This window comes from Nannospalax galili, unplaced genomic scaffold (assembly GCF_000622305.1).
Source record: "Nannospalax galili isolate Female #2095 unplaced genomic scaffold, S.galili_v1.0 scaffold186, whole genome shotgun sequence".
NCBI lineage: Eukaryota > Metazoa > Chordata > Mammalia > Rodentia > Spalacidae > Nannospalax > Nannospalax galili.
Window position 1 is genome coordinate 5,010,389 of NW_008358774.1, and position 26,690 is coordinate 5,037,078.

Sequence of the window (26,690 nt, forward strand, 5' to 3'; positions counted from 1 at the left end):
TGAGTTTGAAATTTCTAACCACTCACACTCACTGCAAGTGAAATTCCAGAGTTGCAGGAGCTACATGAGCACTTTCACTCTGAGATAATGTGACAGTGAGCTGAGCAGTCTGGCCTCACATGAACTCAGTTCCTCTTTGTCTTCTGCCTTTGGGGCCATCATGATGTCATTGACACATCTTTCAATGGACATTTCTCCAAAAGGCTCACTGTTGCTGTTTGACCTCTCCACAGAGCTGGTATGTGGGGCACTTCAAGCTTTATTTGTTCTCAGCCTCTTAAACCTGATCCTGTCACTAGCATGAGGGCACCACTGATGCCCGAACAAACATCCTGAATGTTGAAACACAGCCTGAAGAAACAGGGCTGCGTTGAAAGGCCGAAATCCTACCCACTGTCAGGATCTTAGTTGCTAGTTCACTGCCTTCCTCTGAAAGGAGGAGATTGAAAAATTATACCCTAACTTAGGGCCATTCATCTTTTCACAGGAAAATGCACCTACTTTACTGTTTAAACTACATTTGAAAGGCTTAACTCTATTCGTGGATAGTTGCAACCTATTTAATTATGAACTTCATTTAAGAAAGTGAGGAGAAGGTATACGGAAGGATCTTAGTCCTTCAGCTAGAGTGGAAAACATTGACTCCCAAGCAGCATTTAGCTTTTACGCTGTGCTCAGTTCATTAAAATGAAGGTCAGAGAAAAACCCAACTGTCCATCACATAGTTATAGCCACAGAGGAAAGATATATAAATATGAGCATATACATATATCTGGCTATTCATATGCACATTTTATTCATTTTGATTGTGTCTTACTATTACCTGTTATTTAAATTATTTCTTTCTGACAAAAGGGTTGGATGATTCAAAAGTGTTGAAGAGAAAGGTTTGGATAATAAGAGTTGATGAAGCAACAAATGTCATGATAGATTAGCCATTTCCTGTTTCATTAGGATAATTGCCTAACAGGAAGAGGGAGAAACAAGAATCTCAGCTGTGCGGTCTTTACTAACCTTGTCTGTAGAATTCTTCACAGACCCTCTCACTCCATTGCTTGCTCATCTCCCAGATTCGACAAGGATTGCAAATGTCAGCACACTTCAGGGCAATCTGAGGATGGCAGGACAGGGAGAGGCTGTCAGAGGATGTCTCTTAAGTTTCAAATGTACCCCAAGCCAAAGGGGCCCGTGAGGTCTGCCTGTCTGCCTCCTGGTACCAAGCCCATATTTACAGACAGCCTCCCCAACGTGTTTCTTCAGGAAACAGCCGCTATTCACAACTGCACAAAACCCTTCATTCAGAACTCCCACTTTATAGAAGTGAGGAGAGAAGAGTCACTGTCCAAGGACACAGAGCTTCCTGGAGAAGACTTGGGGTGGGCAGGCCAATGAAAGCCTGGCTTGGCTCCTTCTGTTGTCCCACCCCTCTGAGGCGGGGAGCTACAGGGATCTGGCTAGACTTAAGTGAGATCATCTAGAAGTCACTCTCATGTTGACTGACTCCATACATCACTTAAATTATATGTTTGCATTTACATGCCAGTATTGGTGTGAAGTAAGCTCAGACTGCCAGCCAGGGCACTAAGTTATATTAAACCCAGGAGTCTTGTGTTTGCTCAGCTAAGTCAGGGCTTCTTGGCTTGCCGTACATGGCTCTGGATCTGGACTATCACCTTTTGTCAGTGGTGATGATCCTAGGAGAGATACCTTCAATTCCTAGACAAGTAGGTTCTCTTTTTTGACCAGTAGCCGAGAGACTGCTGTCAGGAGACCTGCCCAACAGCAATGACCATTGTTTTGATCCAGTTCCTTAGGTCATAGACCAGCTAGCAGTGTTGAGTTGTGGGAGAGCCTTGGATCACACTAAGATATAAATTCTGGTGTGTATTTGTTCTTTGGTTAGTGAGGGCACCAGTGCATGTGTTGGCAAAGGTAAGGGGCAGAAGTCCTCTCCAGGGACTTTTGGGATTCCTTTGAGTTAGTCAAGTCTTCCTTTTGAAATGCAAGTCTTCAGGCCAAATATTACAATATTTCAGTTATAAGTAAGCTTGAGTCATTTAAATTAACATCTGTGAGTATATAGCACTGTCTTTTTTTTTTTTTTTTAAACAGAGTCATAGCCCCAGCTGGCCTGGAACTTGCTATGTAGACCAGGCCATGACCTCACAGAGATGTGCCTGCCTCTGCCTCCCAAGTTCTTGGATCAAAGGCATGCATCACTGCACCCTGCTTCTCTGTACTAGTCTTTAAGCACTTAGGTAGTAGAAGACTGGTTTAGGAAGAAGAGTGAGGGAGCTCAGCTCTACAGCTGGAAGTAGGGTATTCCCTGGAAAGGACAGCACTTTGGATAGCTACAGTGTGTAGGCCTGAAACCAAATGACTATGGTTCAGTCTCCCATGTGCAGTTCCAGCTCCCTGGCTAAAGTTGGTCTGTCTAGATAAGTTCATGTGTATTCAGTCACATGTGCCAAAAGGGTAGGAAAACAAGAGAAAATGGAAGATCAGGAAGAAGGCTCTGGTTTGGATACCAGGTCAAACTTCAGTTCCAAAGTCCACTGTGTTCCTCTTTCTTGCATCCTAAATGGTTTCTTTCCATGGAGTAAAGCAGAAAGGTTTGGGCTTGATCCAATTCAGTTCTATTTGATTCAACTTAGTTTATTTTTTGGTATCCAAAAATGGTAAACCCCAGCTGCAAAAAGGAGCTGAGTAAATAAAAAGAATTAACTCAAAGCCTATTTAAATAGGTCTTAGGTGAAGGAAAGCGCCTTGCTTTAAAATTTTTGATGGTATTATAATTAATATACTTTCCTGTTATAGAAGCAGTGTTTTGAAATGGCATAAGTATCATGCTCGTTAATTTTCTATCAAGGCTTAAAATGTGGTAATCGCTCGGGTTGGGGATTGTGCTGGACAGCTTTAGTGTCAACTTGATACACCTGGGTTGAGGGAGCCTCAGTTGGGGAACTGCCTTCATTGGACTGGCCTGTGGCCATGTCCATGGGGCACCTTCTTGATTGTTGAGTGATGTGGGAGGGCCCAGCCCACTGTGGGTGGTGCCACCCCTGGGCAGGTGGGCCTGTGTTGCATAAGAAAGCAGGCTGAGCAGGGGCCAGGGGAGCAAGCCAGTAAGCAGAGTTCCTCCATGGCCTGTGCTCCAGCTCCTGCCTCCAGGTTCCTGCCCTGAGTTCCTACCTTGGGCTCCCTGTTGAACTGTGACTCAGGAGATGTAAGATAAAATAAACCCTTCCTTCCCCAAGTTGGTATTGGTCAGAGTATTTTGTCACAGCAATGGAGAAACAAACTAGGGCAGGGATGTAGCTTAGAGGTAGAGCACTTGCTTTAGCATGCCTGGCAAACACAGGCCCTCCTGGGTTGATCCCCAGAATTGTTACATATTTAGTAGTAACTACCTATATAAACACTCACTGCATACATGCAACCCTCCATTGAGGCTACTTTGTGATGAGGCAGTTACCGAACAAGGGAAAATGAGATGGTATCCATTTTCTGACATGAAACCTAGATTTTGCTTGTTTGGAAATCACTTAACAATTTCATGGGTCTCAAAGCTTTTAATAAAGTAGGTCACTACTTTAAGATATACCATGGAATATAACTCCTTCTCAAATATGCTAAAATTATCGATCACTTCTCTAAGTGTTTCCACTTAGCAAGGCTAATGGCGTTTGTTGCTTACCTGAAGCATAAAATGTCTGTCTTGTACATCCTCCAGTCTCAAGTCTTTATTGTGGAGGTGAGCTTTCAATCGGGTCAGAAATTCATTCTGTCTGTTGATGTCTGTGGCTAAAATCAGGGAACCCAGCTGCTGTTCAATATCCTGTCTGCATCCACAAGAACAAAAGAGAAAAACACATACTTGCAAAGCAAATCTTTTTGAGGATGACTGATTCTCTCACTGTCATCTGGCTTGTCATCTCATTTAGGCCTTTGATTTGCTTATCCATAGCATCCCAATCCCTCACAGCCTGAGAGCAGGTCCTTGGAGAGGAGGCATGTCAGAGCTGCAAAGAGGGACTGAAACCTCAGGAAGTTATGGATATTATACATCCCCATGGTTGCTATGGGGGGAAATTTTGAAAGTCAAATAAAAATATATGCTTTAAGGGGGACACATACCTACATACACACACCCCTATACACACACACACACACACACACACACACACACACACACACTTGTATAAGATTGTGCTTCTTGAGAATTCAAAGTAGCTCACACATTAAGATTTTCATGGAGAAAGAAAAGAGGATAGAAGTAGTCATAGTTTGGAGGAGAGTAATAGTGACTGGCACTATGGGGTAGAAAGAATCAGCAATAGCACAAAATAGATAGGCCAGAAAGAGACAGTGGAAGTGTAAGGTAAATTAAGACACCACTGCAAACCAGCAGGAAGGAGACATATTAGCCAACAAATGGTAGAGGGAAATGGGAAATTCTGTACAAATAGTGTAGGTTAGAACTTGATTTCTCCTATAGACTAGAGGTCAATAGGGTGTTTATTAGAGCTTTTTTCATGATAATCAAAAATCAGAAACAACTCAAGTGACTAGCAAAAATGGATAGTCTGGAACTGGAGAGATGGCTCAGTGTTAAGAGCACTGGCTGCTCTTGTAGAGGATCTAGGTTCGGATCCCAGCACCTACATGACAGCTGACACTTTCATGGACTTTGCATGACGTGGGTGTACTTACATGCAGGTAATACAATACACTCATTCATGCTGATGGTGGGCTATAATTCATTTGTTTTCATTATTTCGTTGTATTCCAGTGTAAGACTATCCACTAAAAATATTTTATTTATTTTTTATTTTATTATATATTATTTATTATTTTTATTTTATGTGTATGAGTATATTACCTGCATGTATATAAGTGTACCCAGTTACATGCAATGTCCATGGAGGCCAGAAGAAGGAGTTGGATCCCCTGGATCTGGAGTTACGAATGATTGTTAGCTGCCATGTGGGTGAGTTGTTTCTGATTTTTGATTATCATGAAAAATGCTCTAATAAACATCCTTATTTACCTCCAGTCATACAGATGCAGAAGTTTCTCTTGGGTACATATCCTGGAATGAAATGATTGGACCAGAGGGTATGTTCATCTCTGATTTACTATACATAAGTTAGTGCAGTATGTCAGAAGAGTACTTTGAAAATAAGTGTAAAAAGTATATGATGATAGAAATAATATGATCAACAGTTCTACAAATTTATGTTAACATTAACAAAGATATAATTAGGAAGCTTTGTGTTATAACAATACTCCTGTTATTGTTTATAATAATGAAACATTTTGGAGAAACAAAAATAAAAAATTACAAGTAGGAGATTAGTTCAGTAACTGCTACATTCATACTATGCAATTATTAAATAGGATTATATATATTTATTGACATGTAAAAATGTTATGTTTTAATGTATAAGAAAACAAAGTGGAATACATGTAAAGTGTGATCTATATGGTAATAGAAAGTAAATTAGACATGTAGTAGAATTATGATTAGTATTCCTTCTTTTTATATTTTTTTGATATTATGTGCATTTTAAAAATATGGGTATTTACTAAATTTACAGTCAGAAAATATAACCATTTTAATTAGGAGAATTGTTTCCTGAGTCAAATGAAAAGACAAACTAAAAACTTCAAGTAATAGTTGAATATAAGAAATGGTTGCTGTACTTAATATACAAAGAATCCTTACAACTGAATAACAGTGATAAGACAATAGGAAAAGAACAAAAAGTTTTCTCTAAATAAGTAGCAGCAGTCAATAAATATATGAAACACTTCAATGTTAGCTTAAATATAAGACATGTAGTCAGTGAATGAAGAGCTCTCTTTTGTGCGTGCTCTGTACATACACATCCCTATGTGAAATTTGCAAATATTTAAAAATGTAATAAAAGATACAGCTCATTGTGGAAATAATGCATTGGTAGTTTTTTGTTTTTTTTTTGTTTTTTTTTTTTGGTCTTTTTCAGACAGGGTCTCCCTGTAGCCCCAGCTGGCCTGGAACTCTCTGTGTAAACCAGGCTGGTCTCGAACTCACAGAGATCCACCTGCTTCTGCCTCCTGAGTGCTGGAATTAAAGGCATGCACCACCACATCTGGTTTTTGGTAGATTTTCTTAAAACTCATGAGTGGGAGCATGGGTAAGCATCACTTTAAAAAAAATCATGTGATGATACATAATAAGAACCTTTAAAATTTAGAGTACCACAGTTTTGGAAAAAAAATATGCTCTTTAGATTTCAAGATTTCTGGGAAAATAATCAGTATTTTGGTGTATTTGTGACTTCATGTTCAGATGACATAAAGATACCTGCCAATTTTCAAACAGAGCATGGAGCTGCAATCTCACATTCAACTTAAAGAAAAATTTGATCATGTCTCTTTCCTACACTTTTATAAGTCCTTTTTTCCCAGAGAAAAAAAGCACTTTCTCACAATCACACCTTATTCATGACATGGGTTTTTGGCAGCACCTACATTTGTGAGCAACTATTTTCTAGAATGAAGCATGCTATAAGTAAAATTAGAACCAGAACATCTGCAAGCGTCTTGAGAACCCACTGAGAATTACAACTACTTCATCAAACACATATTGATGCATTAGTGTCTCAAACACAATGTCAAATATACCACTAGTGCTGTTGCCCCCTTTTAATTTACTAAAAGTCAAAAGCTGGAGAGATGGCCCAGTTGTTAAAAGCACCGATTACTCTTGCAGAGGACCCAGGTTTGAGTCCCAGCATCCACATGGTGGTTAACAACCATCTGTAACTCCAGTTCAGGGAATCCAACATCCTCTTTGACCATTGTATGACACGGGTGCACTAACACACATGCAAGCAATACACATTTATGCACATAAAATAAAAATAATAAAATATTAAAATATTATAATGATGAAAATTTGGAAACCATTTAACTTCTAAACAGTAGACAATAAATAATTAGATCTATTTGGACACAATTGTGCCATATAGTCAATATAATATCTTTAAGTAACAGATTTAATGATACAGAAAGAAGTCTTTGTAGTAAATAAACAGCATCAGGACAGAAACTATAATATGAGGCAAGTATGGTGGCTTGCGCCTGTAATTTCATCGCTTAAGACACTGAGGCAGAAAGAGTGCTATCAGTCTAAATAGCCAGGGCTACATAGTAAGTTCTGGGCCAGCCTGGGCTATAGAGGGAGACTCTGTCTCCAAAACTCTAAAAACAGGGGTTGGAGAGATGGCTCAGCAGTTAAGAGCACTTGCTGCTCTTGCAAAGGACCCTGTTTCCAGGATCCACATTTGGCAGCTCATAACCACCTGTAATTCTAGTTCTAAGGGTTCTGATGCCCTCTTCTGACCTTCAAGGGCACTTGCATATGTGTGGTACATATATACAAGCAGGCACACACACACATACATGTAAATAAAAATATAAAAATAAAAGTCTAAAGGGGCTGGAGAGATGGCTCAGCGGTTAAGAGCATTGACTGCTCTTGCAGAGGACCTGGGTTCGATTCCTAGCATGCACATGGAGGCTATGAACCGTCCTTAACTCCAGTTCCAGGGAAATCTGAAGCCCTCTTCTGACCTCCGTGGTATTGCATGACATGGGTGTACTCACATACATGCAGACAGTACACTCATACACATAAAATAAAAATAATAAGTAAAATGTAAAAAAAAAAAACCTAAAAAGAACAATGAACAATTCTGCATATGTCTTATATTTTTTTACAAACTGGTTATATTTAAAAAAATGGGGTATTCAAAAAAACTCATTCTACCTGTACATCCATGTTTGTTTGTTGCTGCTCTTTTCACAATAGCTAAGAAATGGAAACAACCTAAATGTCCCTCAACTGATGAACGGAAAATGAAAATGTGGTACATTTACATAATGGAGTTCTACTCAGCAATTTGAAAAGATGAAATTATGAAATTCACAGGTAAATGGATGGAACTACAGACTGTTATACTAAGTGAAGTAACTCAAACTCAGAAAAGCAAGCAGCATATGTTCTCCCTCATTTGCAGACTGTAACACCAAATCCTTATGTGTAAGTATATATCCTGATGTAACAGCAGGAGCCAGGAAAATGGAAATGAAACACAGAGGTAAAGGGAAAGAAAAGGCCTAAAAGAGGGGGATAGTAGGGAACAGGTGCCACCGGAGGAAGGTGGAGAAAGTGGGAGTGTTTGGGTGGGACAAAGAAGGAGGGACATGCAGTTCTGGAACCATGAGGGTGGGGGAAGAGGGAACTCAGGAGAAGGGTGATATGGGAGGTAGGTGTTTTGGAGGGGGAGGATGGGGATAATGGGGAAGCTTGGACTGGGGAGGGAAGAAGGAGGTTGGATGGGGAGAGAGAGGAGAGGTGAGTGGATCATGGGTAGTGTGGGAAGACAGAGGGAAACGTGTTGGCTTGGGAACCCCTTGATAAAAACACATTTGGTATCTGAACATTAGTACATGTGTATAACTGGGGGCTGTATGGCAAGGAGTACAGTGCCAGACAGGAGAGACCTCCCTTTGAGGTCTCTGTTGGTCAGAGTAGTCCAAGAGACTCCCCAAATAACAGAGGCTATTGCTGGAGCCCTTGATTGTCTCCCAGAACTTGAAGGTAAGACCCTACAGCTGAAGACAGGTCATAATTTAGACACAGGACTTGAAGCAATGAAGTTGGAACTGACCTGCAAGTCATTTCCCTGAAGACTAGCTCTCATAGTTCTGGAGGATACTATGCAAGCTGCTAAGGGAGAAAATCAATCAGTGGTCTAACTCAGTACTAAAGATGATTAAACATAATGACTGGCATAGCAAACTACCCTTATTGGTGCCATAGTGGCACTGTTATCTGGGGGGTAATCAACAGCTATCTAATTGGACTTAAAACCCTTTCAATGGGAGTGAATTCATGGGTGACACTGTAAATATAGTCAAATGTGCATGCCTGGAGAGGTCATAGATTCTATAGAAAACCATATCTCTGGCATATCTCTAGAAAATGAAATTTCTTACTATATCCTAAATATGAATCCTTATATTTATAGACAAGCATACAGTACACCACTCATCAAAGGAGCTTCTTTTTGCAACAGATGGAGGCTACTGCAGAGTTCCACAACTGGTCACACATGGAGAATATACATCTGAGATCTGCCCAGCCCTAGGTAACACACCTACAGCAGAACCTCTACATCTAAGGCTCAGGGAACATAGCGGAACAGGGGGTGGAGAGAATACCAGTGCATCTCTCAACTCTCACCAGTGAAGCTTCCTTATACAACAGAGTGTGATGCACTCAGAAGGCCACAACTGGCTAAATTTTAGAGAATAAGAGACTGCAGAGTGTGTGTCCTTGGATAGGACTCCTATATTAAACCACACCTACCGATGGCTCAGGGACCATTGCAGAAGAGAGGGTAGAAAGATTGTAAGAGCCACATGTGGTCCACGAACATAGGGAATCAGAGGCTTTTAGGCCACTGGAGACTTGTGAACTTGTGGCAGACGTCGAGCATAAGACCCATTCCAACTCAATCAGACAAGGGCTCAGAGTGGTGAGAGGGAAATGGCCAGTGTTCCTTCCCTAGACTGAGAACTGTTGGAGATTGATTAGTGCTGGGTGGGAGAGCTGACTTTCCTTAAGATCTCTAATTAGGTGGAATAGATTCCAGTGGATGAACTTGCACTGAAGGACATCCGGGTAAAATGCTTGATTGGATGGGACTTAACATGTATGGCAGAATACATGGAGTCCAGTGGGGGCGGCATGGATGGGGAAGGGGGTCTTTATTTGATTAAGAACTGCTATATGAAATGTACAAAAGCTCAATTAAAATATTTTTAAAAATGGGGTATTAAGCGGGGGCTGGAGAGATGGCTCAGTGGTTAAGAGCCCTGGTTACTCTTGCAGAGGACCTTGGTTCAGTTCCCAGCATCCACATGGCAGCTAACAACTGTCCATAATTCCAGTTCCAGGGGATCTGACATCCTCTTTTGGCTTCTGCAGGCATTTGATGACATGGGTATACTTACATTCATTCAGGTAAAACACTTATACACATAAAAATAATAATACAACATTTTTTCAAAATGCTAAAAGAAAGTATACCTTCGAGATTAAGTTTATTCCTAGTTAACAGAATTAGCACTACTTTCACTTTCCTTCTTTTTATCCATTGAACCATATGAACTCGTTAATAGTTTATCTGTTTTCTTCCTTCAAAAAAGGCAATTTCATATGCTTAAATGAGTACTTTACTCAGTCTTCCTTAGTTTTTACAGTTAACCTATTTTTCTTTTAATAATCAGAAAATGACTTAGAAGTATTTGCATGAATGTAGAAGAACTAACAATGATGATTATAACTTTTGTTGGAAAGTCCTTTTGCAATTATTATTATGTAGTAAGTGTTCTTCGAGCAATACAGTATCTTACAAGGACACGGTGGCACATAAATAAATGGCATTTTTATTTGAAATGTATAGGGATGAGTTGGCAGTAGCTGAAGGGAGATGGACCCTAATTTGTGAAACTATTACTGGGGAGAGGCTGGCCATCCTGGGTCCTTTATTTCTTTCCAGTTTTCCCCTTTCATAATTCTTTTTCTCCCTCCCCCCTTTTTGTCTGGTTTTATTTTCAGGGGGTAAAAAGGTATCAAGATTGCAGTTTCTCCTAAAAGTTCTACATTCCTTTGGCTGCTAGGAATCAGTATGAAATAGTATCAAGTTCAGAAATAAGCTTATATCTGAGAGCAAACCGTGTGTGGCACAACAGTAATCTAAACTTGACCTCAAACTCAGTGTGTGTCCTTAAGAAGGGCACAGTACAGTGATCTATTTTTGCCACTCACTTAACTCCCCTGGGTCCTACACATTTTCATTAAAGAGATCAGAATTAGTGGTGGCCTTGGACAGTACAGTAGCTAAGTTGGGGCCAGGAGGAAGATGAGGAAATGACCTTGAAGTTAGTAAGATTCAGGCCTGACAAACAGTAGATCAGGAAAATGAGAATTTTCTTTTCTGTTTAAAATGCAAGAGACATGAAGCATGCCAATGACAAAAAATTTCTGAGGTCAATTTAGTTAACAACCATTTAATTAAATTAATTTATTTTGGTTTGGTTTTGTTGTTTTTTTAAGTGAAGTTTTGCTGGATAGCCCAGGCTGCTCTCAGACTTGTGTTGATCCTCCTGTCCTGCCTCAGTGTTTCCAATACTAGAAATATTGGCATGAGCTACCACACACAGCCTAACAAAGAACTTCTGACTCCTATTTAATTTTTTCTTCTTTTTTTCCTAAGATTGGCAATGACAAAACACACTTTTTTTGGACGAGTCCTAAATCTAGCTTGAGAATTCCTATGTTCTTTCTTGACAAATATTTATTCTTTGGATCTAAACGGGAGGATGGTTTTGCTAATATAAGGGACAGGAATTTGGCAAAGCAGAGCCTTGTTGCCAAAGAGTGTGAAAGCCTAGAGCTGTTTATTATCCTTTTCCCTGACTTTAGGTCATAGACCATCCAAGGCCCTTTCAAAGCGCACACCGAGATTCTGGCTTCTGGGTTGCAGTACCTGACACTGAACGTCCTGCTGGAAGACCAAGTGAGGGCAGGAAACCCAGCAGCTAGCTCCCTGCCACTGACGCAGGGGTCTCCAGCTCACCCGGGAGAACGTGGCTTATCTTTACTACATGCACATCAGTCTGTTTCATCTCTGCAGCACTTACGTCATTTCCTTTGGCAAGTGAGCAAGAAGCCTTGATTCTCGAAGCATGCCAATTGTAGATCGCCAGTGGTGATTCTCCAGCACAGACATATTCTAGAAAGAAGAAAACAAAAGCTATAAAGGAGACAGGAGCCAGATAATGATCTTTCACAGCTGAACACATCTCACTGACAGCCAGCTTTTCCCCTCCAGCCTGAGACAGACCAGAAAAGAAAACCAAAGCAAAAGCACCACCAGGCCTGCCCTTAAGGCTATGATGACAGTGGGGTGTACAGGGCCCTCCGGGATCCCTGACTTTAGGGTGAATAATTCTGTTCCAAACACTTGTGCCGCTGTTCTCGCCTTCCATAACTCAGGTGACCCTACATTTAGGAGAGCAAAATGAAGCCGTTAAAAACAGGCCCTAATAGAGGTTCATAGTCATGACATTTAAGATTGTCTAACCAAAGTGAGCACAGGCAGGTGTCATACTTCTGACCTAGTCTGTTGTGCTGAAGGTGGTTGAAAAGAGCTTTCTGTGCCAGGACTCCCACTGCAGTCAGCACCACGATCAGACTCAATTTCGTTTTGATTCATTAGACTGCTGGTGATTTTATATATATATATACTTATTTTATTTTTAACTATAGGTATGAGTGTGTGTCTCTGTGTGGGTATGTGGAAATGATTGCAGGAGTTGGCAGAGGTCTGAAGAGGCCATTGGATCCCCTGGAGTTGGAGTTGCAGGCAATTGTGAGTTGTTGGATGTGGGTCCTCTTTGAGGGCAATATGAGCTTTTAACCACTGAGCATCTCTCCAGTCCCCAGGGATTATTTTATGTGCACTAAAGTTTAAGAATCACTGTCATGGAGACAGCTCTCTGTACCTTCATAACCAGAATATTGACATTTGACCTATTAGGTCTGTGAATTGAAATCTATAGCTGTTTCTTTGCTTAATTATCTTGTGTGGGAACCTCTATTATGTGCAGCTTTTCCCTTGAACTTGTTACTATAAGTATGCTTACTATGTGAACATTTAATTAGCTATTTAAATAGCAAATATATTTTATCATCCATATGTGTATTTTCAAATGAGTTGACATTATGGACTTATTACTTTTGTAGACTGTCTTTGAACTTATTAGTAGCCCAGACTGGCCTTTAACTAACAATCTTCCTGCCTCTTGAGTTCTGGGATTTTAGGTATGTGCAATCAAACCTGACCTCTATAATATTTTATGAGGAATTTTAAATTTACAAAAAACTAAAAAGAATTTGCATGTTCAATTACACTTAAGTGAGGCACCTCATGTAGTTATAGACATGGGGACAGAAAGTAGAATGCTAGTTTCATGGACCAGAGGCATGGGAGGATGGGGAGTTAATTGCTTAATACGTATAGAGTTTTGTTTTTGGAAGATGAAAAGTGTTCTTGAGGTGGAGGATGGTGACGGTGGTATGCCATCATAACTGTACTTAATACCACTGAATTGCATACTTCAATATTTTACATTGTACATTTCACCACAGTTCAAAAAAGTGAAGGGAAAGAAACAAGGGAAATAATGTAGATACTAAAGATGGAAACTTTAGTATCTTTAGTAAGGTGCCCCTTACTGGGGCTGAGCCTCTTGTAAAAGCCTCAACTTTTTCAGCAAGTTGAAAGAGTGACATAGTCTATGGTCCCTTAGGAAGACAGATGCTCAGGAAATCTGCAGCTATTCTTGCTTCTAAATCAGACAAGGATTTCTCTCCAGGACTGTGTTGTGAAGAGTGTCCCGAGGTTATACCTTGAACCCATGCCTGGATAGACTGTTAATTGCATTTGTCTCTCTCTCTCTCTCTTGCCAAGCACTCATTATTTTTATTTACCACTTGACCATGTTTGAACTGGTGATGAGATTTTATTACTTTCATTCACTGGTCTATTATTTCCTTTTGGGCATGAGCCACACTCAACAAAAAAAAGGATGTTTGTTAGAAAAAACATGCTAGACTAATTTGTTCTGATTGTAAAGATTCATGAGCATGGAGAGCAATCGGTTAGTGTGATGTAACAGATGTTCAGTCCTGCAGTGACATTTAATTCAGCTCCTCATTAGTTCACTTGCCAGACTAATTCAAGCAGATATGGACATGAGCAACTACACATGATTTTTTTCAAGTGGCCAGAAAACTGAAACAAAACCTAATGACAAATGACACTATAATTCCTTTTAGTGGAACCTAAGTGTCAGGAGGATGACCGTTGGTACTCTTTTTTATGCCAGCCTGACTTACATCTTCATTAATGATCTTTTCTGCAGACAGAAGATGAGGGGGCTTGAGAAATTTGCTAGTGAAACTGTATCTGGATAGGAGCACCAGGAAAATGGAAGGAAAATAAGCAAGCTTGGAAGTTGCTACTGATGGAGACAGTAGAGTCTAGGATTGCAAACACTCCTTGTGGTCCTAGACTCCAGAACCTTGTTGGAATCAGGGGCATGTCAGTGGGCTACCAGGGAGTAAGAAATGAAGGACAGCATAGAGAGAGGGCATAGCAAGCACAGTCTTTCTGCCAGGCACTGTATTTGACTTTATTTAATTCTTATCCAGCTTTCAGATATTCTTAACTCTTGTGTGATAAAAACTCAGCTTTCTGGGGACTGGAGAGATGGCTCAGCAGTTAAGAGCACTGACTGCTCTTGCAGAGGACCCAGGTTTGGTTCCCAGCACCCATGTGGTAACTTACAACCATTTCTAACTTCAGTTCCAGGGAATCTGACACCTTCTTCTGACCTCCATGGGCATTGCATTATACAGGTGCACTTACATAAACACAGGCCATACACTTATACACATAAAGAAGAAGTAATAATAAAAAAAAATCCGCTTTCCAAGTGAGACCTTGTATGTTAAGTAAGACTGGCATACAGTTAGTGAGTGGCTGAGGAGCATCTTCGACTCAGGTCTGCCAGAATTAAAATTCAGACTCTGCACATGATCCTTGCTGCCTCCCAAGAGATTTCTGTGTTGCTATTTTTTTTCTTTTTTTAAACATTTTATTTATTATTTTTATTTTATGTGTATGCATGTATTGCCTGCATGTAGGTAAGTGCACCTATGTTGTTCAATGCCCGTGGAGGACAGAGGAGGCTGTCAGATCCCCTGGGACTGGAGTTATGGACAGTTGTTAGCTGCCGTGTGGGTGCTGGGATTCGAACCTGGATCCTCTGCAAGAACAACCAGTGTCCTTAAACTCTGAGCCATCTCTCCAGCCCGTGTTGCTGTTTTTAAGCACCCAGAAGCCAGGACTTCATAAGCTCACAAATACCTACAATTAGACTTAATTTTGCCCATTCTTTTCAGAATTGAGATATACCAATGTGGAAGTCATTCAGTTATAGCCTATTTATTTGTAAATATTGGTATTTTAAATCATTCTTTTGTGTATTAAATGTATCTAAAGGAAGCTAAGTATCATTTACATTTAATGGCCATTCATTTCTCCTTGAAAAAAAGCATATGAATAATTTGTTACTTAAGTCAGAAATTGTAAATTAAAAATTTACCTCTGGAACTTATGTTTTCTTTTATTTTTGTGGAGATTGTGGAGATAGGACCCAGGACCTCTTGCATGCCAAGCTAGATATATGCTCTACTACTGAGCTATACCACCAACCCTAGAACTTATGATTTCATTCTATTCCCCATAGAGTCTGGTTATTTATTTACTTTTATGTGTGTATGTGGTGCATGCATGTATATGCATGTGTGTGTGCTCATACTTGCACCCATCCAGAGGCCAGAGGAGAACGTTGGTGTCATCCTCTATCATTCTTTGCCTCACTCCCTTGAGACCAGTTCTCTCATTGTAACCTGAAGCTAGACTGGTGGCCGGCAAGCCTTAGTGATCGTCCTGCCTCTACCTCCCCCTCTGCCCAGCGCTAGGGTTACAGGTATATGTAGCTACATTTGGATTTTCATAAGGGTTCTGGAGACCTGAACTCCGGTCCTCATGCCTGCACATCGAGTGTTCTTATCCACTAGGCTATCTTCCCTCTCCTAGAATTTTATTTTAATGTCGTGTATTTATATCTGTGAAAATCTTTTATTGTAGCTGCTTCACATTTCTCAGCAACAAAAATAAGCCTATATGTTGAAAGTTTAGTTTAAAAGATTTCCCTAACATTGGGCTACAAGAATCAAATATGTTTTGAGCTTGAATCTATAGTTCGCTTGTCATTAGTAACTGGCCGAAAGCGCATGTGTACTGCAAATCTGGAAAAGATATTGTTTAATAATTATTGACAATATAATATTTTATGAGGCGACTGGGGAGGGGTATTCAGAGCCCTCACTTCAGGAGGCATCTCTTCATATTTCTAATGATTCATTTAGTGTTTCTTTTGATATTTTATTTATTATTTTTATTTTATGTGTATGCGTGTATTGTCTGCATGTAGGTAAGTGCACCTGTGTCGTGCAATGCCCGCGGAGGACAGAAGAGGCTGTCAGATCCCCTGGGACTGGAGTTATGGACAGTTGTTAGCTGCCATGTGGGTGCTGGGATTTGAACCCCGTCTTCTGCAAGAACAGTCAGTGTTCTTAACCACTGAGCCATCTCTCCAGCCCTCATTTGGTGTTTTTATACTGGAGGTAATATGTAACCTGACACAGTATGGGTAAGAGGTTTGTCTTTCTTTTGTAAAGTGGAAATAAGATTATTGTGATATGTGTGTAAAGAAGTAAAACTGGTTTGGCTGCTCTGCAGGCACGTGCCTGGCAGGCTCATTTAAAGGCATCAGTACAAATTCTGCACACTGTTCATGCTCAAGTATGACTTGAAAAGTCTTCATCTATCCCCATGTGCACACATACCCTGTTTGGAAACTGCTGCTATCCATGTGTACTGCTGAGGGCAGGGAACAGTTTTTACTAATTTTTGGTTCATAGTATGTGGTACAGTACCACTAAACAACTAAATATTTGTTGAATAGATACTGAATAATTTCCCAAACTCCAACATTCAATAGCTGTAAAGTTTCAAAGAACTGTTAAAAGAAAAAGTGTCTTTTTGCAACAGATGGAGACTATTACAGAGTTCCACAACTAGTCAGACACAGAGAATAAGTGTCTGGGAGATGCCCAGGCCTGTAGTGACATCTACAATGCTACCTCTAAGGCCCAGGGACTAGTGAAACGGGATAGACAGAATACTAATGCATCTCTCAGCTCTCACCAGCAAAGCTTTCTTATGCAAAGGATGGTGATCAAAACAGAAAGCCTGAACTGGCTAAAATGTAGAAAATAAGAGACTGCAGAGTGTGTATCCCTGGATGGGATTCCTATATTAAACTTCTCCAGGCTTCAGGGACCATTACAAAAGAAGGGGTGAAAAGACTGAAAAGCCAGACGTATTGGCTGATTACCAGGAAATAAGAGTTTTCCAGGTGGCTGGTAACCTGCTCATATGAACTTGTAGCAATAATGACAGCATGCACAAGAGCCATGCAGACTCAAACCAGACAAAAACCCAGCATAGAAAAGGGGGAATGAGGAAGAACCGCAAATCTTAGCTAAGGAACTACTGGCAACTGATCACTGCTGGGTGGTGGAGAATTGGTCTTCAAGGGAGTGATGCCAGGCAGATTGACCAGGTTCCAGTGAATGAACTCACACTGAGGGACATCTGGGAGCACAAACTTGACCAGATAGGCCTTAACATATATGACAAAATACATAAAATCCAGAAATGGGGGCTTGGGGATGCACATAGGGGAGGGGGTCTAAATATGTTTAAGAGTATGAAATGCTTAGTAATTCAATAAAAAAATAGACAAAAGAAAAAGGAAATGAATAAAATTTGAATTTTTGGTCAGTATTTGGTAGAAGCCAGAGTTGGGATCTTCTGTTGTGAAATCCTCAGAATTCCATTCAAGGTAAAGAGATTTTTAGGTTATTATAGCAATCGGCTCTTTCTCATTACTTATTTACAGACAACCAGGTAAATGGCTCCAGAAATAACATAGCAGATAGCATTTGTCAATTGCAGGGTGCAAGTAAGATCATTAGAAGGAATTTAAAAGTTCTCTCCACCCACTTTGCTTAGTTTGCTCACATAACAGTCAGCAGGAGCAACACTGGAATGTATACTGAACAGCAGTCCCGTGCTGAATACCGAGGATCCAGCAGAGAATGATCATATGCCCATTCAAGACATGGACATCTAATCAGGCAATGGCAATTTAGATGGGTATACACACGGATGAGGGAAGACAGCACTGAAATACTATAGGAGACATGTAAGATGGGTTTTTAAAGGAAGAAAAAACAGTTTCAGAAGGAAGAGATGTCCAAGATCAAAAGGATGAGTGAATTGGAGCAGCGCCAGAGAGCATAAGTATTATATTTGATCAAAACATACCTAACACAATATTGCATTTGACTAAAAAAGGGCAGAGGAATGAGTGTGTGAAGACCTGTAAGCAAGAGAGATATTTCCTATTTTCCTTCTCTGGTTGTGTATTTTATCTTTAGAAATGCTCACATTGTAGGAGACTACACAGCTTGCTTAGTTATTTTCTGTTTCCCCTGGGAGAAAGTAGGATTTTTTAATTTGTTTTGGTCATCTTTGGCATTCCTGGCACCTGGCATGTGTTAAGCACTCTGTGAATATTTGTTGAATGAATAAAGGCATGAAAGCTATGTTTGGAAAACTGAAAGCAATTTCTACTTTGATGATTCATTGAGGCCATGGGGGGATATGGTGGGAAGAGAGGCTGGGCGGACAGCAAGGCTCAGATAAGAATCCCAGGATGGGGCTGGTATTTTCTGTTTGGCCATTTACAAAATTCCAAGGTACAGTGGGGCTTCTGGGCAGGAATCCACGTGGCCAGAATTGGGTTTCAGGAAACAACTTCTGATGGCACAATGCAGGGAGGGTTGAAACCAGGGAAGGCTGAGTGATGTGGATATGAGGAGGCAGAAAGATGCAGGTGCTCTGAGTTAGGGAAAGGCAGGGGCTGACACCACGCCAGTCTCTGATATTGCCAGTGAACTGCTAGAAATGACAATGCCTTGGCTTGCCCCTAACCCGGGCAGCCCTACTCTGACAGGCTTATCTGAGTTTCACAGTGGCTCAACCCATAGTCAGTAAAAGGTAGACTGAGGAAGAAGAAAATCAGCAGAAATGGTCAGGGAGATGTAAGCATAAGACAAGATGATTCCACCTTAACATCCTCTGAAATCCCAGCTTGTTTGGGAGTACACGTTAAGGCAGCACAGCTGTCTACCCTGAAGGAGCATCAACTTAGCACTTCAGTGTCCCAGTGGCAATACGTCTTCATGTCTTAGACTTAGCAGACTTGAATACTTGCAGTTTTAAGAATAATCTTTAAAAAGATTGTGTGTGTGTGTGTGTGTGTGTGTGTGTGTGTGTGCACTCTTGTACATGTGCATATGCAGGTCAGAAGTTGACGTCAGGAGTGTTCTCTCTGTTCCTCTCCACCTTATTTTTGAGACAGGATCTCTCACTGAACCCAGAGTTCACTGTTTTACATTTTTTATTTTTTGGACTCTTTCTTTGATTAAAATACTCCGAGTGATGTTGATAAACTGAGTCTGGTGTACAAAGGAATCAGAAGTTTTTGCACTTTTAAATTCAGAAGATACAGGAAGAGAAACAACAACATGAATGTGGTTTGTATTTTTATGTTTAATTGTTCATGAAATGACACAGGACTCTGGAGATAATGATCTCTTCCTAGCTCTCATCTAACAAGCCAAGTGATCTCCTTGGAGATACTGCAAGGCCTCACCTTGGAGGTCTCAGAGGAAGACAAGAATTTTGAGCCCTAAATAAGTCCTTCGCCTCTATAAATCTTTGGCCCTATCTTGTTTAAAGCTTGTTGGACTTTCCGCCATTTCTTCTTATCTGCCCAAGACTTTGATATTGGAGCAAGGAATATGGATTCACTTGTCCATGGGTAGGCTGGTGTTTGGACTAGGGTTCCCAGAAATTGATGAGGTGGAAAATCAATTTTGAGGTTTCCTTTTAGAATTTTTTTTCCTTTTAGAATTTTTTATACGACTACCAGAATACTTTTCATCCTATAGAAAGTATAAGGATATGTATAGTCGTTGCAATTATGTGTTTGAGGGGAGGTCATAGGACCATGGAAGGAGCATTCTTCTCTGCCCTGTCTGCCTTGTTCTTGTGATTCAATCACTCAGAATAAAAAGTGATTAAAAATTCTACCCCCACCCCTCAATTGCCTGTGGCAAATTGTTGATAAAAATGATATAAACTTCTGAAGGACATCATGGACTCTGATAAACGTAAGGTTTCATGGAACAATCTTTTATTTATCGGGTGGTCTATCCATTCATTAATATGTAGTTGGAATCTATCAAGAGGGCTTAAAATTTAAATTCAGCTGAAAGTGATTCCTTTGATAATTGTGATAACCATTTTACCTACATAGTGTATACTTTGGAATTTCCTGAGCTTACCTGTAACTCTCTCTCTCTCTCTCTCTCTCTCTCTCTCTCTCTCTCTCTCTGTGTGTGTGTGTGTGTGTGTGTGTGTGGTGGAGGCATAGAAAGTAAATTCTGGGACCTCTTCTCACATGCTCCTGTCTCTCTTGGTCTACCTCTACATTTGGACTGTTTCCAGTGTGATGAGCAAGGTGCCAGGTGGAAGTGCCTGCAATGTCTTTGTGTTGAACTTGGTTGGCAGGTCAGTTTGTGAATTGGGTCCAGACAGTAGACAATGGGAAGGCACCCTCTGACCTGGCCTTCACTCCAGCGGCCTTGGCTGTCTCTTTATCTCATGCTGAGTGTTACGCAATGATCTTATTTATTAGAACTGAAAGAGCACAGCTGACAGAAGGAGGGAGAGGAAGCCCTGTTCTGCTTTATCTCATTTCTAGTGAGTCCGGACTGCAGGGAAGTCACGCACAGGGTGTTCCCATGGCCACATCATTCCTGGCTTCTCTTCTCTACAGTATTCTTATTGATTGAATGTGTATATGATATACGCGTACAGTTTTTGTGCATATTTGCATGTATGTTTATTTCACTCATTGCCATGGTTCTTATTTTCTGACTCTGCAACTCATTGTAAAATTCAATGAGAATAAGTTATAGATCTTTTCCCCAGAACAAGGTACACAGGTATATACTGTGAAAATTTATAATTTTATAATTTATAGTTACCTGAAAGTCTCCTCATGTTTCAGATAACAAGCCCTTTATAATCTTAAAAGACTACATTACCAAAGATTTAAAAATATTATGTGTTGCTAATGCCGTTAAGTGTATGTATTATGTGATGTGATTTTTTTTTTTTCATATTGAAAGTCTGGAGGATTATGAATGGAGGAAGACGAAAGTAAACTTCAAGTGTAATAATTTGAACCGCTGAGATGAACAGAGGACATTAGAGGAAACAGGAACCACTCTTGACTTCAAAACTTCAGTTTCAAAGTAGCTGGAATGGAGTATCCCTGTGACCTGTAGTTGAGCATGGCCCTGCCCTTTAGGGCCTCTGCTCTGAGAGGAGACTCTTAGGGATCTCACAGTTAAGCTTATATTCTCTTTAGTTGAAAATGCAAATTCCTTGTACCAGACTCAGGTAACCACTTCACTACTTTCAATTTCGATGGAATCTACTCTTTCAGGTTCGTATGAATAGCATATGCAGTATCTGTCTTTCTGAGCGGAGTTTTTGTTAAAATTAAGAATTATCTTCATCTGACATTTATTAATATAGGTAATAAAGAATTAGACCCAATTATAAAGGTATCATTAAGTTTTTTGGCAAATTAACATCCTATATTACTTTCAGGGCTTTTAAAACAATTTTTCCTTTCATTGTGTAACATTTCAATTTGGCTGGTAAAGTTTCAGCTTTCATTCTAGCCTGCTTTAGGAAACTGGACATATCTTTTTGAGACTGTGACATTGGTTTGTCTCTAACACTGTCTCTGAAACTGAAAGACATAGATCTCTATCCTCCAAGAGATACTGACTAGTCAAACGGGCGACTGATGATGAAGGCGCCTTGACTGTTTCTGAGCCCTCCCTTCTAAATTCTCTCTTGTTAATTTCCTTTTCTTTCCTGTCACAGATCAGACCAAATGATCGAGATAGATGTCCTTCTGGGGAAAACAATAGCTCACTTCACTAGACCAAATAGTGTCTTTGGTTAGAAGAAATAACACAGGTATTTGTTCTTTAAACATTAAAAAAATGTATATATGTTCTTCAGCTAACTCCTCAAACCCCTTTCAAACTAGAATTAAGCTTGTTTGGCTAATACTCATTTTGAGCACCCAAATTTGAACAAATGTTAAGGCCACAGATTGTTTTATTCATTTTTGGATTCCTAGATCCCTAGTATATTGCTAGTCTGTGCAATAGACAGATGCTGGTTAAAAACATACATGACTATATATTGCATAAAAAACTGGAAAATTTTACTGTATTAGTATATTTCCCTTTTTTTTCTTCCTATGTAGACCAGGCTGGCCTCCAACTCACAGAGATCTGCCTGCCTCTGCCTCCCAAATACTGGGATTAAAGGCGTGCACCACCACACCTGGCTACTGCATTGGTATATTTACTTTTTTTTTTTTTTTTTCGGTTTTTTTGAGACAGGGTTTCCCTGTAGCCCCAGGTGTCCTGGAACTCACTATGTAGACCAGGCTGGCCTTGAATTCACAGAGACCCGCCTGCCTCTGCCTCCCGAGTGCTGGGATTAAAGGTGTGTGCCACCATGCCCCGCAGTATATTTACTTTTAATGAAGAGCTCAGAATAAAAATTATAGAAATGATCTGAACTTCCAGAACTTTGAGTAAGGAATTCATTATTCTGAGAAAAATCTTTGTACCTGAGTCAGTTTTGTGTATCTTTTTTTTTTGAGACTCCATTTTTGTTAATTATCAGTGAGAACTTAATTCTTCATAATTAATAATATTTAACTTTTTATTTTAAAAATATTTTTATTTTTATTTTATTTTATGTGCATAAGTGTATTGCCTCCATGTAAGTAAGTGCACCTGTTTCATGCAGTGCCCACGAGGTCAGAAGAAGGTGTTGGATCCCCTGAAACTGGAGTTACAGATGGTGGTTAGCTGCCATGTAGGTACTGGGATTTGAACCTGGATTCTCTGCAAGAGCAGTCGGTGCTCTTAACCACTGTGAACCATCTCTGCAGCTCCAACTTTTTGTTTTTATGTCTTTAGCATCTGGCATATCTCTGACTTCTTGTCTGAATGAGAAACCATTGTGTGTCCTTTAAAAATATTTATGCCAGGTATGGTGGTGCACACCTTTATTTAGTCTGAGCACTTGGGAGGAGAAGTAGACAGCTCTTTGTGAGACTGAGGCCAGCCTGGTCTATATAGCAAGTTCGAGACCAGCTGGAACTATAGGGAGACCCCATCTCACAAAAGACAGAAAAACTTAATTTTGTGTATATGTCTGTGTATGTACAGGCATGTGCATGCTGTGGCACATGTGTGGAGGTCAGAGGACAACTTTCTGGAGTTGGCTCTCACCTGCCTGAATCTGGGGATTAGATTCAGAGTAAACTAAGGGAGCAAGTACCTCTATCCACTGAGCCATCTTTTCAGTCCACATGTGTCTTTTTATATACTACATGCGAAAGTATAGTTTTACAACTTTTTAAAAATGTTCAAATCAGTATCATTAGATACTTTGTTGATACTTTTTATTTGATAATGAGAAATTAGAATTATATAAATATTCGCTTTATATTGGAATGGATGAGGCAGTCAAAGCTGACAGATTTCCTTTCTCTACTATAGTACAGACATCTGAGAAAGACAGTGTACAAAGTTTACTTGAGGCCTCTCAGGACAGTTATTTAGTTTTTTCCCCTAATCAAATGTCTGTGTTTCATCAAGCAATAGATTTAGTTTCTGAGATGGTTTTGAGAAATTAGCTTTTTAAAAAAATATTTTTATTATTTTTATTTTATGTGTATGTGTGTATTGCCTGCATGTATGGAAGTGCACCTGTGCCTGAGGAGGTCAGAAGAGGGCATCGGATCCCCTAGAACTGGAGTTATGGACAGTTGTTAGCTGCCATGTGGGTGCTGGGATCTGAACCCAGGTCTTCTGCAAGAACATTCAGTGTTAACCGCTTAACTGCTGAGCCATCTCTCCAGCCTTGTTTTGTATTTTTTATATTTTATTTATTATTTGTATTTTATGTGTATCAGTGTATTGCTTGCATGTATGTAAATGCATAAATGTCATGCAATGCCCACAGAGTTTAGAAGAGGGCATCAGATCCTCTAGAACTGGAGTTGTTATCCACCATGTGGGTGCTGGGAACCAAACCCAGGTTCTCTGCAAGAGCAGTCAGTGCTCTTAACCACTGAGTCATCTCTCCAGCCCCCTTGTTTTGTATTTTTAAAAACATTTTTTAGCTTATAATAAAAAGCCCATCCCAGATCCAGGAGCTGGCTGACTTCCCAAGAGACTCAATAATTACCAACATGCCAAGTGGGCCCTAAACCTTAGAATGCTGGTTCCTACCTGTGTCTATCAACGCTTGGATGGAGAAAGCACCCCGAAGCTGAAAAATCTTACTTAATGAAGCTGTTTTATAGGGCTCTGTTATGAGTTTTTAAAATCATTTAACTAAAAAAGGATGTAAAATTTATAGGATTTCCTTGAATGAAATAATTTTGTTAATGGCAACTGAAGATATCCAACAAATTGCACTGAAAACTCATGCTGGTACATACTGGCAATCCTGGCCCTTAAGAGGCTGAGGCAACGGGATCGAATGTTTGGAGCAAGCTTGAGCTACATAGTGAGTTTGAGGCCAGCCTGGGTCACGTAATGAGATTAAAAAAAAAAAAAAAACTCAGAAAGCTGCCAGGTATGCCGGCACATGCCTTTAAGCTCGGGGGCCGGGGGCAGCAGAGGCAGGTGGATCTCTGTGAGATCAAGGCTAGCCTGATCTACATAGAGAGTTCTAGGCCAGTAGAGGCAGTAGGAACACTTTGAAAAAACTGTAACAAACCAAAACCAAAATAATCTCCCCAAACCCCCAAACCTCAAAATAACAACTAGAACATTCTGAGAGTGGTAATATAGGACTCAGTGTCTGAAATGGGATCCTAGGTAAGAGTTCTTCAGACTGACCAATTCATGCTGTAGAACTATGTCATAACAACATCGTATATGTTTTATCTTTTATAAAATACCTTTGATTCTGATGCTAATAAAGTTCAAAGATGGGTCCAGAGCCTCAAATCTGAATTAGTATTACACCTGGGAAATGACCATTGAAGCTTTATAAGAACCAGCATCAGCTGGCCATAAAGTATTAGTCTCAATGGAGATACACATTTCAAACCATGAGAGGATACGTCCATAGATCCTGTTAACTTAGGAAAGTTTCAAAGCTGCTTTGGAACACATTGAATTCCTTGGGTATCCTTGTACATCAGTTTAATCTTTTGGAGACAGGCTAGATCTAGTTCAAACCCATGGTCTTTGGATATGGACTGCATCACTGAAGTTGACCCTCAATGAAGGCCCTCTCCTAGGGTAAGAATCAGGCTCAAGCCCTGCATCTGAGGCAACTGACTATACTGGGTCTGACTCTTCATTTGGTTTCTTTACCTGATACAGGTTGGCAAGGTGGTGGTTGGTTTTAATCAAAAATGGTTGGTTCACCCCTGGGTGGTCAACATCATGAGCTGCTGCAGCCAGTAGTCCCAGCATGATGTCCAGAGGGGTGAGGAAGCTGGCCAACTGTTAGAAAATGAAATTGGGAGATTGATTGGTATGCTTCCACAGATACAATGGTTATCCAATAGAAGAAAACATTGTTCAGGCCTGCCAGCCAGACCTTTGCCCTCTAAGTAGTCAGTGAGGTGATAATGTACATGGGATTGCAAGAAGAGAAAGGGCTGGATAGAAAGTCACTGGGCAAACTCAAATTGTTTAGAACATTCAGGCAACCTCCTTTTTCGACTACTGCAAGTTGTGTTGCTGCTGCTGCTGCTGTCAACAGGGTTCGTTGACAATGCTGCTGTCCGGTGAGTTAGAGAAAGCAGACACTGAAATCAGCCTTGCTTGTAGAAAAAGTTATAAATGAAGGAAAACACTTAAAAGGAATGGACACAATTAAAGAACCACTAGTGTGTTTCTTAAAAAAAAATTCATTGTATTTATCATTGTGATGATGATGATGATGATGATGATGATGATGATGTGTGTGTGTGTGTGTGTGTGTGTGTGTGTGTGATATGTGTGTGGGTACACAGGAACATGCATCCCATGGCACATGTGTGGAGACCTTCCACTGTGGGATCTGGGGATCAAACTCAAGTTGTCAGGCTTTTATGTCAAGCACTTTTACCCACTGAGCAGTTTTGCCTGCTCTTAAGCACTTTTGAAAAAGCCTATACTGGGACTTGAACCTAGGACCTCACACATGCTAGTTAAGTACACTACCATTGAGATACAGCCCCAGCCCTGGTATATTTGAACTAATAATCTTTGCCATTTCTTTGAAAGAAGTAGACTGAATTGAAAAATTTACATACTTCTCTAATATATAATAAGAACTAGTGGGAAAATGGGTAAGAATCTTTAAATTTTTGGCCAGCCAGGAAAACAAGCAGGAAAGTGGGAACTCCAGGTCTAACTTAATAACACAAGTACAAATATAATGTGATTTTTAGATGCTTTAGAGGTTGTAAAATAAAGCCCTTGGGATTTTGCAGGTATGAGTCATCCCCCCAGCTTTGTCCTGAGAATGCCTATTTGGTATCTGTGAATTTAGTGGTTTATGTTAAAGCATCTGTATATTTAATGAATCATTACAATTTATTGAATTAAGCAGAGTTTTAGACTGGAATACCATTTTCCAAAAAAAAATTTGAAGAAAATTCATATGGTATATTATACCAAAATTCTA

General features: G+C 40.1%; 1 protein-coding gene across 2 annotated transcripts in view; it reads right to left on the bottom strand.

Moving 5' to 3' along the window:
• Positions 1-26,690, bottom strand: part of Pde7b (phosphodiesterase 7B) — a 355,604-nt gene that overhangs the window by 13,693 nt on the left and 315,221 nt on the right. For both annotated transcript variants that reach the window (XM_008822074.2, XM_017795351.1), the window contains 4 exons: positions 25,388-25,519; positions 11,761-11,852; positions 3,698-3,842; positions 1,015-1,111 (listed from right to left, as the gene is read on the bottom strand). In XM_008822074.2, coding sequence (XP_008820296.1) covers positions 1,015-1,111; positions 3,698-3,842; positions 11,761-11,852; positions 25,388-25,519 — 466 coding nt within the window. The remainder of the gene's footprint in view (positions 1-1,014; positions 1,112-3,697; positions 3,843-11,760; positions 11,853-25,387; positions 25,520-26,690) is intronic.